The following is a 16,317-nucleotide window of genomic DNA, read 5'->3' as shown; positions in this document are numbered from 1 at the left end:
AGGGAAATATAAGACCTGGCTCACCTCTAGAGAAATATTCCAAAGAAGACAGTAGCCCCCCACATATAATGACGGTGAGTTCAGATGAAACAACAAACGCAGCAGGAAAATAGTCTTAGCAAATTTGAGGTCCGCTTACTAGATAGCAGAAGACAGATAGTATACTTTCATGGTCAGCAGAAAAACACTAACAAAACACCATCCAGAGATTACCTTAAACTCTGGCATTAACTCATAACGCCAGAGTAGCAATCCCTGATCAACGAGAGCTTTCCAGACACAGTAACAAAACTTCAGCTGTGAACTGGAACAAATAGGCAAAACAAAACATGGACAAAAGTCCAACTTATCTAGTAGTTGTCTAGAAGCAGGAACAAGCACTGAGAGGCATCAGATAACATTGTTGACCGGCAAGAAACCACCAGAGAAATGAGCTTAAATAGCGACACCCACTACTGATGGAATCAGGTGAAACAGGAAAGAGGATGACAAGTCCAATTCCACAAGCGGCCACCGGGGGAGCCCAGAATCCAAATTCACAACATACCTCCTTCTGTGTCCTGATCTTCCCCACCTCCACCCTCCTCCTTATCACTGGCACCAGCCAACGCATGCACAGTGAGCTGTAAACTCATCTCCAGGTTTCCGATTTTCCTGAGTGTTGCAAGTTGCACATTTCGATTCATTATCTGGGCTTCTCAACATGTAACTCGCTGACATCGAGCGTAGATATATTCACCCTCAAACAGCTGTTCAAAGCATGCATACATCTCACAAGATACAGACCTGGTAGCATTGTCCATGGAGCACATACCAAATGGGGATAAACAGAAAAAGCAAAAAAAACAATGGAAAACTAGTAAGTAAAATACCAAACTATGCTCTTGTGGTAAACTATGATTTTGTGTTTAACTAGGCACTTATCTGCAGTTCCGCACTTAAAATGCAGCCCTCGCTCTGCTCAGCAGCCTCACTGAGAATCCCTGGATTTTGTAGTCCTCCGACCAGAAAAGTTTGGGTACAGTTCTGGTACCTGAACCGAACTTTGGAATAAAGTTTGGGTCAGGTACCAGAACCCAAACTTCCACAGGTCCGCTACACAGGAGCACTCAACATCATTCAGCCAAAAGGTGTATGGAGGGGGCTTTAGGATTAATTCAAGATAAATGCGGTATTTTGCTTGCAGGTTTTGTCACTGATAACGGCACTGTAACAAACAATGCACCTCTGTGATTATCACATGATCAGAACAGACTTTTAGCCTATGGAAAAATGCACTAAAGATTTCTATTCAATAAATGCAGAGATTGTGCAGGAAGATATTAGAAAATTGTCTAACTTTCATAATACCATAAGTAATATGTATGTGCTGAATCCAGAATTACCCTTTAATACCCCTTGAAATGTGCTGTCATCCTTTATTATAATATTCATTATAGAAATCCATTTCTGGCTTACCGCCATCGCTGAACATTGCTTGAATGTTAATTGCAATGTTATTTTAACTCAGCTAATCAGGGGAAATGGCTGACAACACCGACTAAATACATAATACTCCTGAAATAAATGAATGTGGGAGTGCAGGAAACCCCACCAATTATTTGCCCCTTTATTTAGCCTGAGGCGCAAGTGTTGTATTATTTTCAGAACAGTTTTGTACAGCCTGGGAAGCAAACAGCTTGATCTGTCATTTCTATTGTCTGTTTGCCTTCTGGCACATGAAGAAACAACTTACTCCGAGTTACTAAACCATGATACCGGTGAAACAAACTCATGACATGTTTCTTACTTAGAAACAGTCAAGAACAATCAGGATGTAGCAGTCGCATGGGTCAGCAATCTCAGCCGATTTCCATTTTACCAGATAAATAATTGGAGAGAGACGCGCATGCGGCACACAATGAGCCCTCTTCTTGAGACCGATTCCTGTCCATCCGTAGGGATTATGCCATAAATGCACAATGGTATGGAAAGTATTCAGACCCCTTTAAATTCTTCACGCTTTGTTTCATTGCAACCATTTAGTAAATTCAAAAAAGTTCATTTTTTTCACATTAATGTACACTCTGCATTTTTTGTAAATTTAATAAAAAAGAAAAACTGAAATATCACATGGTGATAAGTATTCAGACCCTTTGGTCAGACACTCATATTTAAGTCACGTGCTGTGCATTTCCTTGTGATCCTCCTTGAGATGATTCTACTCCTTCATTGGAGTCCGGCTGTGTTTAATTAAACTGATTGGACATGATTTGGAAAGGCACACACCTGTCTATATAAGACCTCAGAGCTCACAGTGCATGTCAGACCAAATGAGAATCATGAGGTCAAAGGAACTGGCCAAGGAGCTCAGAGACAGAATTGTGGCAAGGCACAGATCTTATCAAGGTTACAACAGAATTTCTGCAGTACTCAAAGTTCCTAAGAGCACAGTGGCCTCCATAATCCTTAAATCGAAGAAGTTTGGGACCACCAGAAGTCTTCCTAGACCTGGCCATCCAGCCAAACTGAGCAATCATCGGAGAAGAGCCTTGGTGAGAGAGGTAAAGAAGAACCCCAAGATCACTGTCGATGAGCTCCAGAGATGCAGTAGAGAGATTGGAAAAAGTTCCACAAAGTCAGCTATCACTGCAGACCTTCACCAGTCGGGCCTTTATGGCAGAGTGGCCCGATGGAAGCCTCTCCTCAGTGCAAGACATATGAAAACCCACATAGAGTTTGCTAAAAACACATGAAGGACTCCCAGACTATGAGAAATAAGATTCTCTGGTCTGATGAGATGAAGATGGACCTTTTTGGTGATAATTCTAAGAGGTATGTGTGGAGAAAACCAGGCACTGCTCATCACCTGTCCAATACAATCCTAACAGTGAAACATGGTGGTGGCAGCATCATGCTATGCAGGGTTGTTTTCAGCTGCAGGGACAGGAAGACTGGTTGTCATTGAAGGAAACATGAATGCGGCCAAGAACAGAGTGCTCTGGACCTCAGACTTGGCCGAAGGTTCGCCTTCCAACAAGACAATGACCCTAAGCACACAGCTAAAATAACAAAGGAGTGGCTTCAAAACAACTCTGTGACCATTCTTGACTGGCCCAGCCAGAGCCCTGACCTAAACCCAATTTAGCATCTCTAGAGAGACCTGAAAATGGCTGTCCACCAACGTTCACCATCCAACCTGATGGAACTGGAGAGGATCTGTAAGGAAGAATGGCAGAGGATCCCCAAATCCAGGTGTGAAAAGCTTGTTGCATCATTCCCAATTAGTCTCAAGGCTGTACTAGCTCAAAAGGGTGCTTCTACTCAATACTGAGCAAAGAGTCTGAATACTTATGACCATGTGATATTTCAGGTTTTATTTTTTAATAAATTTGCAAAAATGTCTACATTTCTGTGTTTTTTTTTCAGTCAAGATGGGGTGCAGAGTGTACATTAATGAGAGAAAAAAAGAGAGAAAAAAATGAACTTTTTTGAATTTACCAAATGGCTGCAATGAAACGTAGAGTGAAAAATTTGAAGGGTATGAATATTTTCCATACCCCAATCTGTCAGCAATCGGATGCCATCTGTGTGCTGTCCATTTTTCATGGATTGTTTAACAGGAAAATCTTCCATCAGGTTTTTTTTTGTCCCCCAAAACAATGGTGCAGCTTTGACCAAACTCTGATGGCAAAATGTGACACTGATCAAACTTTGATTTAACTCTGACCAAAAACACTGATGAAACGCTGACCATTTTTGCGCATGAGAAAAATCACTCGTGTGAATGAGCCCTAATGTTCCAGGAGTGAGCATAGGAAAAAAAGGACCCATTTCCAAGGAAAGTAGATGGGCACATTGTTCTCCAGGAACCCCACCTGAGAGGACCTCTACCTCATAGCTTCCCTAGCAGTAGAAAACATTGGTAACAGTAGGGAACAGGTGGAGGGAGATGCCTGAACAGGTGGAGGGAGAGGCCTTACCGATTGCATTGATATCTAGCAGCAATCAGTAGCAAAGCTACCAGGGAAGCAGAGGGAGTGGTCACCCCGGATCCCTGACTTCCCGGACCCTGAGGGGCCCACCTGGAGCTACTGCCACTATTAAGTGTATCGGCATGTTATGTGAAATTTAAAGGACATGATACATGGTTTTCTGAATATTTTAAATTGTAACATTCATTTGTATTCAGCCCCACGGAGTCAGTACTTTCTAGGACCAACTTTTGTTGCAATTGCTACCTTAAGTCTTTTAGGGTATGTCTCTACCAGCTTTGCATATCTAGATTTTGATTTTTTTTCCCATTCTTCTTTACAAACTAGCTCTAGCTCAGTAACATTATATGGAGGCGTCTGTGAACGTTAGTTTTCACGCCTTGTCACAGATTCTCAATGGGATTTAGGTCTGGACTGTGATTGGGCCATTCACCCTCATCAATATTGTTAGAACGTAAAACCTGGAGAACTAGATCGAAGGGTGAACCCACTGGACCGCGACAGCGAACCTCCCCTGGGCGAGTAGACCAGGTAGACCACCCCCTATACAGGGAGCGTTAGGAGCAGGACCAGGGGAGACTACTGCCACGGCAGCTGGTACCCAAGAAAGGAAACGTGGAAAGACAAACCGGAATGCGAGGTGAAAACAAAGGAAACCAGACAAGGAAGAGACAGCAGACTGGAACAGCAGGGACTCAGGTACACAGGAGGAAGGTAGATGATGGGAAACCCGGACGGAGAGCTGGACAAGGACACAGGATCACTGACAAGGATGAAACGGGCAGCAGGAACAGCAGGAACTCAGGAGGGACGGAGGTAACGGATGACCAGAACTAAAGAAATAACCAGAAGAGAGACTAAGGTCAGGTGCAAAGTAAAACAGAAGGCAAAACGGAGGGTACTCAGGAGACTAAGCAGCGAGACAAACAGGCCAGAGACACTTGCAAAATATAAATGATAATCAGGCACCGCCAGGAGGAAGAGGCGGCCTGATAAGCAGAGCGGCAGCATACCTTCCGGGTCAGAGTCCTCCAGAGGAGTAGAGCGGGGCGGAGGGAACTGAAGGAGCGACTCGAGTCATAGAGATGAGGATGCGAGTGCGCGGTGAAACCCAGTGCGTGCGCGTACCCGGCCAGAGGCAGAGGCCTGCCGTGCAAGCAGAAGAGAAGACGCCGAGGAAGGAGCGGTGAGTATAAGAAGACACCCAGGAGGGCGGCGGTGACGGTGTAACAAATATGCTTTGATCTAAGTTATTCTATTGTATCTCTGGCAGTATGTTATGGATGTTGTCCTGCTGGAAAGTGAACCTTCGACCCGTTTTCAAGTCTTTAACCAGAGCTTCTCCAGCATTGCCCTGGATTTAGCTCCATTCATCTTCCCATCAACTCTGACCAGCCTCCCTGGCCCTGCTGAAGAAAAGTATCCTGATGGCATGATGCTGCTCCCACCATGTTTGACGGTGAGGATGGTATTTTCAGCTTGATGTGAATTGTAAGTTTTCCTTGGTGTATTCCTTGGTTTTCATGATGCTGTTGATTCCTAATTTTCTCAAACAAATCTCTGAGGCCTTCAGAGACCTTATGTAGTTATACTGAGAATAAGTTACACACAGGTGGACTCAATTTACTAATTGTGACTTTTGGAGGTAATTGGTCACTCAAGATTTTATATAGGGGTATCAGATTAGAGGGTGCTGAAAACAAATACATGCCACAATTTTCAGGTTTATATTTTTAAAATTATTAGAAAACCATGTATCATCTCCTTTGCACTTCACAAATACTTACTACATTGTGTTGGTATATCAAATAAAATCTCAATAAAATACATTTACATTTTGTGGGTGTAATGTGAAAAAATGGAGAAAAGTTCACAGATTCTAAATACTTTTTTAAAGCATTGTACAAATCATCCCGCAAGACAGTTTCAAGATAACTTTTGCCAGAAGGCAAACAGACAGTAGAGAAGGCAGCTCAAGCTGCTTGCTTTCCAGGTTGTATACAATGCTTACACCTAGGGCTAAATATAGGGACAAATAATCTGTGGGATTCTTCCTGCACACCCCGCATTCATTAATCTCTGTGACAGTATGTATTAAGTTGGTGTTCTGAGCCATTTCCCTTGATCACCATAGTAAAAATAACATTGCAATTTAGTTTGAAGCAATGCTCAGTTATTAAATTACTTTATTTCAGGTCATTTAACAGCATATTACCTATTAATAAATGCAATGATCTGATATCTTGCTATTGACTATAAGTTTATTTTTGTGTATTTGGGTCAACGCCCTTGTCATGTTGTGCCCTTTACAGACCCCCGATTCCAGTGATGTGTCCCTTAATGGGCTGCTTGCTGTAGTTTAGATTAAATCACAGTTCTCTCGGAAGAGTGTCTCTCTCTGTAATATAGGCTGGATGTGAGGTCTATCAAGTATAGTTCTAAAACTCTGTGGTGCTACAATTCCAAACTATAAAAAGTGTTGTGGTTCAGTGATGGCAAACATTCACCACCAGGAGAAAATTAAATCCAAGCAAATCAAGACGGGCTCTGCTTTTGTTCTATCCGGATACGGCCGCGTTAAGCATATACAGTGTATATAATTCCCATATCCTGCTCTGGTACGGATGGTGTCTATTGCTCCGTACAGAATGTAAAGAGGTTACCTGTCTGGTGAATTAAATAGTGCAAAACCACCAAATATAAGGTAAAAATAATAGTGTATTAGTAATACAAAAAAAATGTTAAAATGGACAGAATAATAAAAAAAGCCAGAGACAGCCACCTTGTGGAAACAGTGATCACTTTGTCCCACCCGGAGCTTCGCCAACAATATCGGCTTCTGTCAGTCCGTGAATCTTTAAAATCATGTAGTAAATTAAACATGATTTAAATAAAACATAAAATATACATAGTGTGCTGTTCAGCGTTTGTCCCAGTCCAACATTTTACTTAACCCATTACTTGCCAAATTAGCAATTTTAATTTATTTATTTATTTATTTTTTTAATGATTTGGGTCCTAATGAATCAGAAACATTATTTGCAAAAATTTTTCAAGTACGGATTTTTCAGAAAAGGGCGTCCCAATATTCAATTAAAAATGACAATGACATGATTTCCTATTTTGTAAACATTCATTTTACAAACACAACACAAAAAATTGGACCTAATTATAAAAATTATAAAATCTTAGTTGCTAGAAGCTAAAGATTAGGCGTCCCCAAAAAAAGGACATTGGTAGATAATGGGTTAAAAACTTACATTAAATACGGTAATACAAAAATGATGAAAATAAACATAAAAATAAATTCTTATTTAAATGGGAATGTTGGTTTATAGCCAAATAATTATTGGGACATTTCCTCAATTAATAGGATAAAGATCAGGAATATAAACATAATAATGTAGCATTCCAATAGCAACGTGAAATAACACCACGTAAACACATGTCTATAGGCTAAAGTTGTGTGGTTCGGTCATACTTTGTGAACACATACCGAGATATGTTACATAAATCGTCAGAACACGTGAAAATAAGAAACTGTGTAATATATCTAATCAGAACAATACATGAGAAAGCAGTCGATAAGTAATTGCGAGAGTACAGATTGCACATGAGTGGTTATAGTACGCGTATTGGAATCTGGAACGGAGTCTGATCCTAAGGGATCGGGCACATGGCATTGTTTGGGGTTCCAGTTCGATCAGACAAATCATCAAATCGCACTTAGACAGATGTTATTCTATGGGGGTCATGCACATGGTCCGAGGGAAAAAAAATTCTGCATGCTCGAATTTGATCCAATATTCAGATTGCACTTGGCTATGCAAGCTAATGAACCATTAGACTGCACTCGGATGACATCTGAGTGAGTCCGATTTCCGTGGACTAACAGAACGGAGAAGATGGAGACATTTTTTCTCAATCTTCTCCCCATCCTACAGAGTTGGATCACACTGTGATCATACTCTGACCAAACTCTGATTAGAGTGTGATTTGTATAATTGACCTGATTCTTTTGGATGAGAGAATACATGGTCGTCTGCACCGAGCCTAACACTGAGTACATTACACACTGCAGGTTATAATCCCTCACAATTTTTTTAGCTGTGCTAAACAACCCCTCTATATTCCTCTTTTTAAGGCACCGCCTGTGAGATTGTATGACTTTTTTTAGGAGCACCTTTTCTACCAGCCTCCTAGACATTCGGGAAGTTGGCAAATATGAAGATAATGTATTTACAAAGTTACAAACATTTTATGTAAACTAATTTTTCATTTCCACTATATTTTATATTATACATGTTTCCCAAACAAGTCTCCTCATTCTAGAATAGCAGAGACAAGCATCAGGAACCACCAGTATACGTCTTACATACAGACTAGCACATACAGAGCTATTTATTTCATCTACCCTTGAGCTGTTCCTGGCTTATTAACCTTCATCAGTGCAAAATGATAAAAAAAAATTGAACTTTGATTAAATAATCAAGCTGTAAATTTTACCTTATTTTGCCTTAAATGCTTCATGTTTGCAACTTTACAGAAACATAAGTTCAGTTCTCCTTGTTTAATGGTAAATGGTATCAACATCTGTGCTATAATATCATGAATATTCCGTATGGACAAAATTGGCAGGAGCTGCGCAAAGTAAAGAATAAATTTCAGCTAAAAGGGAAACTGTCACGTCAGGAAACGCTAGTTACTTGCAGATATAGATGTACGGTAATTAATTGTGGTTAATCCTGTTTAGCCATCTTACTGGAGCAGCGGCTACAGGGAGAAAACGATGTTATATTTTCCCTGCAGCTGTTCACTTCTAGCCATCTATGTGGTGCTGGAGGCAATAAAGTACAGTGAGCAGTTCAGTAATCACTCCCCCTGCACTCTGATTGCCTGCTCTCAATGTGTGTGTCTTGGCATGTGTGTGCAGAGCAGGCTGTCAATCAGTGTGTAGGGGAGTGATTACAGTGCACTGTTGTGAATTTACCTTTTGGCTCCCTCTAGTGGCTACTAGTGATTTTATTCTGGGTATGTCATTCATCCCTTGTATGCTCACCTGGGTCGTTAGGTCAGGGGTGTTGCTATATAAGCTCCCTGGACCTTCAGTTCAATGCCTGGCATCGTTGATATCAGAACTAATCTGTAGTGCTCTGGTCTTCTGATCCTGGTTCCTGCTTGATTAAGCTAAGTCTGCTTTCTTGCTTTTTGCTATTTGTTTTTGTTTGCATTTTTGTCCAGCTTGTATATAATCTGTTTCCTGACCTTGCTGGAAGCTCTAGGGTGGCTGGTGTTCTCCCCCCGGGCCGTTAGACGGTTCGGGGGTTCTTGAATCTCCAGCGTGGATTTTGATAGGGTTTTTGTTGACCATATAAGTTATCTTACTACATTCTGCTATTAGTAAAGTGGGCCTCTCTTTGCTAAAATCTAGTTCATCTCTGTGTTTGTCATTTCCTCTTACCTCACCGTTATTATTTGTGGGGGGCTACTATCCTACTTTTGGGGTCTATTCTCTGGAGGCAAGAGAGGTCTTTGTTTTCCTCTTCTAGGGGTAGTTAGTCCTCCGGCTGGCGCGAGACATCTAGCGACCAACGTAGGCATGTTCCCCGGCTACTGCTAGTGTTGGCGTTAGGAGTAGATATATGGTCAACCCAGTTACCACTGCCCTATGAGCTGGATTTTTGTACGTCGCAGACTTACTTGTTTCTCTGAGACCCTCGCCATTGGGGTCATAACAGTGCACACACTGAGAGTGTTGGGTTCTCTTTAAAGTGTACCTGTCATTTCAGGAGAACTTGCAGCAGAACATCTTTATCTGTCTCCAGCTCCTCCCCGCTTCATAGAACTTTATGAGCTCTAACTATCTTCTGGTTTCTCTGTAATGGGAAAATCACTATTATTCACTGAGGACAGATTTTACAATATTAAAGTGAACCTGTCACCCCCAAAATCGAAGGTGAGCTAAGCCCACCGGCATCAGGGGCTTATCCAATGGGCGTCGCGGTCCGGTCCGGGGCCTCCAATCTTCTTACGATGATGTCCTCTTCTTGTCTTCACGCTGCAGCTCCGGCGCAGGCGTACTTTGTCAGCCCCGTTGAGGGCGGAGCAAAGTACTGCAGTGCGCAGGCGCTGGGCCTCTCTGACCTTTCCCGGCGCCTGCGCAGTGCAGTACTTTGCTCCGCCCTCAACAAGGCTGACAAAGTACGCCTGCGCCGGAGCTGCAGCGTGAAGACAAGAAGAGGACATCATCGTAAGAAGATGGGAGGTGCTGGACCGGACCGCAACGCCCATCGGACCCGAACCACAGTGGGACCACCCCCAGGTGAGTATAATCTAACCTCTCTTTCTCATCTTTCAGGATACATCTGGGGCTTATCTACAGCATTACAGAATGCTGTAGATAAGCCCCTGATGGTGGTGGGCTTAGCTCATCTTCGATTTTGGGGGTGACAGGTTCCCTTTAAGTACAAAAGATCAGTCCTAGAAGAGAAAGACACATATTCATCTGATCAATATTTAGGACAAATAAGAGTCAGTTGTTGGTTACTCTTTTAATGAAAGCTTGATATAGATATACGTATCTCTCTACGTGTGCATGAATATATAGTATACAGCATATGCAGAGATGTAGCCAAATTTAATTATACAAATAACACACTATCTCTAACTTTTCTCAGAAAATGAATTTATCTTAAACCACTTAAGTAAAATAACAGTGCAAAGTTGTCTGATCTCAAGTCAGGTATCAGATTGTACCTTGATCTCTCAGTGCTGTGTGATCTGCGTTCTTCTAACCATCGGCTAACCATGGCTACATCCAGTGTTGGACTGGGATGCCAAGGTCCCACCAGTAACATCAACTCTGGGGGCACCACTCATTCACAAATGTATAAATGATGAGTTGCCGCCTTTGTTTGTATATCGTGAATCAAGTGTATTCAGCCAAGTTCTACTCATATAGGAGGGTGTATGGCATATTCATGAGTGGGGCCCACCGAGGGATTCACCTGTTCACCCGTTGGCCAGTCCGAGCCTGGCTACATCTGTATATATATATATATAACTGTACACAGTATATGCATAAAAGATACGTGATTATTTCTCCAAGATGTTTAGAACAATCTCTCGGTTGAGTCCCTTCATAAACTGAAGACAAGGTTGGTTAAACCAAATAGTGATTGAATTTAGATTTCATTCACTTTACATTTTGTTAACTGATAAAAATAAACTCTCCTATTTTTGAACGCATTCTCAATTTCCAGCATTTTTTTCCGCAACCTTCTAAAAATTTTGTACAATATTGTATTTTTTTTTCTTTCATTTCTGATGCTGTTTGCAGTTGAGTCGAGACGCAGGGACGAGTTCCTTCATGCTGGAGCTAAATAACCTAATGGTCACCAAAATTGTAGAAGATGAGATCTAGCCCTCTGTATGTACCCCATAAAAGTAACGATGAAATATAAGACATTCCACAAAATAAAAAAGCAACACATTTATTTTAAGGTGATGAAATATATTTCACGTATCGTCCATGTATCATACTGAGAGAATGTTCAGCAACTTTTCCTTTTCAACTGTTTTGACCATTTTTTTCCAACTAATATCGCAGTCTAGTTTTTATTCTATTTGTGGCCTCTATCGGGTAGTGTTAAGTTCATGCTCCCGCTGCTTAAGATATCTTACAGAAAAGTATGGTGTAATGCCTAAAAGAAATGTGATAGAATCGCCCCAGTAGTCTCCTGACACCGGGTGACTTCAGGGAGGAATGAAATGTAATGTTCTTTTACGTGGGCTTTGGATGCATTACTCTGTATTCTTTGTGTCTCTTGTATGCAGACAGGTGAAAGGCAGAGAAAAGATGACTTCTGTCCCTCAACATTTACCCATTATGAAGTTCCACCGAGCTTCTATAGATCCACCATGATCCTAAGACCGCAGCTCGGGTTGGGCGCAGTCACCAGATTGCCGTCGGCAAAGAATAGAATATTGATTGCGAGTCAACGTGCATCAAGTACCTCAATACCTCAGCAAGAACTGGTTACCGCTGTCGGAGCGCTGAACAGCTCAGAAACGTCAGGTACATTTTCGTTATTTATGACCATAAAAAGCAGAACACATACGAGCAAATATAGAAAGCCGAGGAAAAAAAATATTAATTGAATTAATGAGGTGAAAGAAATCGGAAACTTCTAGTGCCGGTGTCGCGTCTTTTCTTATTTTTTCCTACACCCTAAATCCTTTAATAAGGGATTATCCTGTATTGAATAGCCTCTTTTTGTATTATATTACGATACTTTATATTCTCTAGGGGAATACTGCTTGTCATTATTAATACCTAACTGTGTATGAAGACTTAAAGGGAATCTGTCAGAAGGTTTTTGCTATGTAATGTAAAGTCAGCATGAGGTAGGGGCTGAGGCACCGATTTCAGTGATGTGTCACTTATCAGGCTGTGTGCCGTTGTTTTCATACAATTAAGTTTTTATCACCATAAGATTATCACTGCCTGGACTACAGCGTGCGTCAGCACTTGTCCGACCACGCCCCCTCCTGTGATAAGCAGCTCACTGTCAGTAGACAATGTACATTGAAAGGAGAAAGCTGTGGTGTGGGTGGGGTTAGCTTTCTCAGCTCTGCTACATGCTATCATTAAAAACTCTGATTATCACTATTGATGCACCCAGTAAGCTAAGTAATACATCATTGGAATCAGCTACTCTTTGCCCCATCATCAGTAGACTGTTGGCTGAACCCGTAGTTACTGACGGAGTCAGTCGATGTTAGTCCAGTTTATCTGAGGGGCTTTACTTACAGGCATGTGGGACAAGGTATACAAATCAGCTCTCCTCTAGAAGAGAGAAAACTATCTCATATTAAACAAAGCAAATTAGTATTCTTCTTTCTGGACCTAATTTGCATTTTGATATACACATTTTTCTAATTCGGGACATGTCTGCATTATCTTCTTGGCCGACTCTACTTCTGCAATACCAGACACAGTGAGTACCAGATAAGGTGTACAGGACCATTATACATACACATCGTTTGCACCTTTGTACCATCTTGTGCTTTTATATATTTATAATATTTTATATCAATCTTTGGCACTTTGTGCTTAACTTTCTATCCCCCCTAAATGTACACTCCCTTCGTTAGGGCGGGAGACACTACATGGGGCACGACAGGGTTAGATAGCTTCTCCACCAAACTACCAGCTACTCATGGGGCTACATGGACTTCTACGTCCACGTCTGAATTGGGTGAGATCTAAACAGTTATTACATATTTGGCACTTTATGACATAGCATCCATGTGACAAACATTATATATCCAAGCTAAGGTCTTCTTTGTGTTCACCTGTGCGTTTTTTGAGATTATCTTCATGATTTTAAATACTCAATTAAAAGTTATATTTTGATGGGGTCACTCTATGCTGCTAAGATGCGATCCCCCAATTCTCTGAATACTGTCCCTTTATAACCCAGAAAGCTGCCCATTATTGGTGGGGTCATTTTTATACACAGCAGGGCCACTAGGAGGTAGGAGACACCTAGTCATCTAGTGATATCTAGTGATAATCTCTTGCTGATAACACTGATTTTATTAAAACATCAAAACACAGCCTAGTACGTGACATATGGCTGGAAGCAGACTCTCAGCTCCTACATTATGCTGCTCTCAGATTATAGAGCAAGAACCTGATGACGGATTCCCTTTAAGCAAATTGAATCACAGAAAAATAAATAGTAGATGAAATGCATAAAAAGGTTATTACATGAATATCCTTAATCCTCTATCTACGGGAGAGACCAAACATGGCCTAGCTTCTGGTGGTTATATGGCCCCTATGGATTTGGGGTCCATTAGTGGGGGTTCTAGTTCTGAGAAATATATGGGTATTTGTGACTAGTTATCCTGGTGTCAACAATATACGTCTCATAAATATTGGATGTATAGAAAATCCAATATTCCAGATTTTCTCCCAGAGACATACTGTGTGTTCTCTCATTGTACTGCTGTGACCATGGCTATTTGGAAAGCGTGTCAGATGTTCTTTGATCCACCTCAGACTCTCATAAGACCTTTCCTGACTCTCTCTGTGTGGACAATACCCATCCTCTTTAGTCACCTGGACATAAAGAGGAATCTTCGCATTTTAATTAATCTGCTTCACTTCATTTTACATAAAGGCGTCCACCATTTGTCTCCTCAAGACAAATGGTAGATGAAAGAAAAAAAGGGATGGGGTATGTGAGGGACCTCAACAATTTTTAATATTTTCTATGACAGTGGCGCTCATCGTCCCATAAAAGGTTCCTTTTTCCTGTACAGTACAGGACCCATTGAAGCACAGGAGGAGCGAAACGGCCATTGTCTGACTCTTCTGCACCCAGGTTTTAATGTGAAACAATAAAGGAACTTTTTATCGGATGGTGAGTGCCACCATTATCTTTTCTTCATGGACATTGATTGATTTGTTTTTCCTTGGTGGGCACCCACAATCCCAAGGGTCTGGCATTATTTGCTGTCCCTTAATTATAAAAGATTCTGGCCAAAGTTGTGAGAGTGGTGCCGGTTTCATTTCTTGTAGTTCGTCTCCATTTTATTTAAAGACGACCTTGAAAAACACATGTATCACCCATCTACAGGACAGGATATGATTGTTGGGTTTCTGGCTGCCAACTCCTTCACTCAACCCCATAATAGAAGGGGAGCCAAAGTCCCCTGTCGAAATGGAGTGATAATGAGCATGTGCGACTACCACTTTTATAGACCCTTGTCGCTCATGCTAATTTCCACTCCATTCACACAGGGAATCAGGTGATCAGTGGGGGATCCAGCACTTTAAGGAATAATTCCCATACAATCTCTTAGTAATGGTGTGTCCTATTTCTACAATAATAGTCACAAACATTGCTAGGTAATTAAAAATGCATGTTCTGCATGGATAAAGGATGGGACTTTAGAATGATTTTCCTCTGGTGGACACAAGCTACCCCAGTTTTGCAATAATAATCTTCATAAATATTAATATGGCAGAAGAAGATACTAAAACATTAGTGATATAGGAGAAGTTTAGGAATTCTTCTTCAAGAGGTAGAACTGCTGCAGGGTCACAACAATTACGATCTTCCAGAATAACGGTTAAAACGTGGTACAATGCGGCAGATTCTTACTGACCGGTCTGACCGCTCGGAATGCTGTGTACAATACAGAAGCCGCAGATATATAGGCAATAATGATTATTGCCATTATTACAGGCACATACTGTAAAATAAGAGGTGATTATTTTTCGCTCAGTATTTAGGCAATGTTTATGCTTGGAGGGAAAAGTCAGGTATACTTGCACTGATAGTCTTTTAGCATTTATCACTCCCAGACCTGTGTTCATACAATTGCTCTTTCTGGCATAATTGTAATATGCTGAGCCATTAGGTGTCGGGCTATATTGTACCCTATAGATTTCTAGCTTGTAATGGCCCTATAGACTTCATAGGAACCATTTAAAGATGTAGGAAAATATTTGTTCAGATGAACTGCCTATCTTTTACTTTTTATGGAAACTTTACTGTGTATGGAAGATAGCAGAGTATATGGCTTGGAATGGTGAATCGAGATGGCATAGACATGGCAGAATCTACAGACTGGTTTACAAGCTGATGAAGCCACTCTATAACTGGGGTCAAGGATCTCCAGAGTCCCCTCCACTTTGGTTAATCCAAGGTGAAGCCAAGATTTGAAGCCTATTCTACCATGCTTGTCAAAGTTCATGAGGGGTCATTCTCTATCATACCCTTAACTCGTAACCAATAATTTCGATGGCCAAAAGGAGGAATTGTGCCTAAAAATATGGCTCCTTGCTAATCCCCCAGATTACTCACGTAGGTCTGTTTTACGTGTCCAACATTCAACACCTTCATGATATAGGTGTGTTTGAGCCAAGAGACTCATGCTGAATTCTGTGTCTTCCATGCTTCTTTTTGAGGAGTGTGGCCATTGTGGAAATCGCCACTCCAGCACCTTCCTCTCCCTTTTATCAGGTGTCCTCCATCCATTCTCTGAGTGTAATGGCTCACCACAGGGCACTGCAACACCAGCCAACACATCAGAATTGGGCACATTCTGGTGCCTAGCACATGCTTCTTCTGCTAGGAAACAGCATGTCCTGGCTGCAGTGAAACCTTAAAGGGAACCTGAAGCTCATTGACTTATTGCAGCCATGTCTATTTTGCTCTGAAACACTGCAACATTTGGGAGAATACACATCATACTTTAAGACTGAGACTTAGGACAATGCGACAAGGTTGACTAGTCCAAGCAGCTGGTTCCTGGCGACTTCCCA

At 41.4% G+C, this 16,317-nt stretch overlaps 1 protein-coding gene across 2 annotated transcripts in view; it reads left to right on the top strand.

Annotated features, from left to right (window-relative positions):
• Window positions 1–16,317, top strand: part of MTUS2 (microtubule associated scaffold protein 2) — an 866,587-nt gene that overhangs the window by 285,624 nt on the left and 564,646 nt on the right. For both annotated transcript variants that reach the window (XM_077298284.1, XM_077298285.1), the window contains one exon: window positions 11,811–12,051. In XM_077298284.1, coding sequence (XP_077154399.1) covers window positions 11,811–12,051 — 241 coding nt within the window. The remainder of the gene's footprint in view (window positions 1–11,810; window positions 12,052–16,317) is intronic.

This window comes from Ranitomeya variabilis, chromosome 3 (genome assembly GCF_051348905.1).
Source record: "Ranitomeya variabilis isolate aRanVar5 chromosome 3, aRanVar5.hap1, whole genome shotgun sequence".
NCBI classification, from domain to species: Eukaryota; Metazoa; Chordata; class Amphibia; order Anura; family Dendrobatidae; genus Ranitomeya; species Ranitomeya variabilis.
The sequence above is the reverse complement of the archived record's forward strand: the minus strand, read 5'-3'. Positions and strand labels throughout refer to the sequence as shown.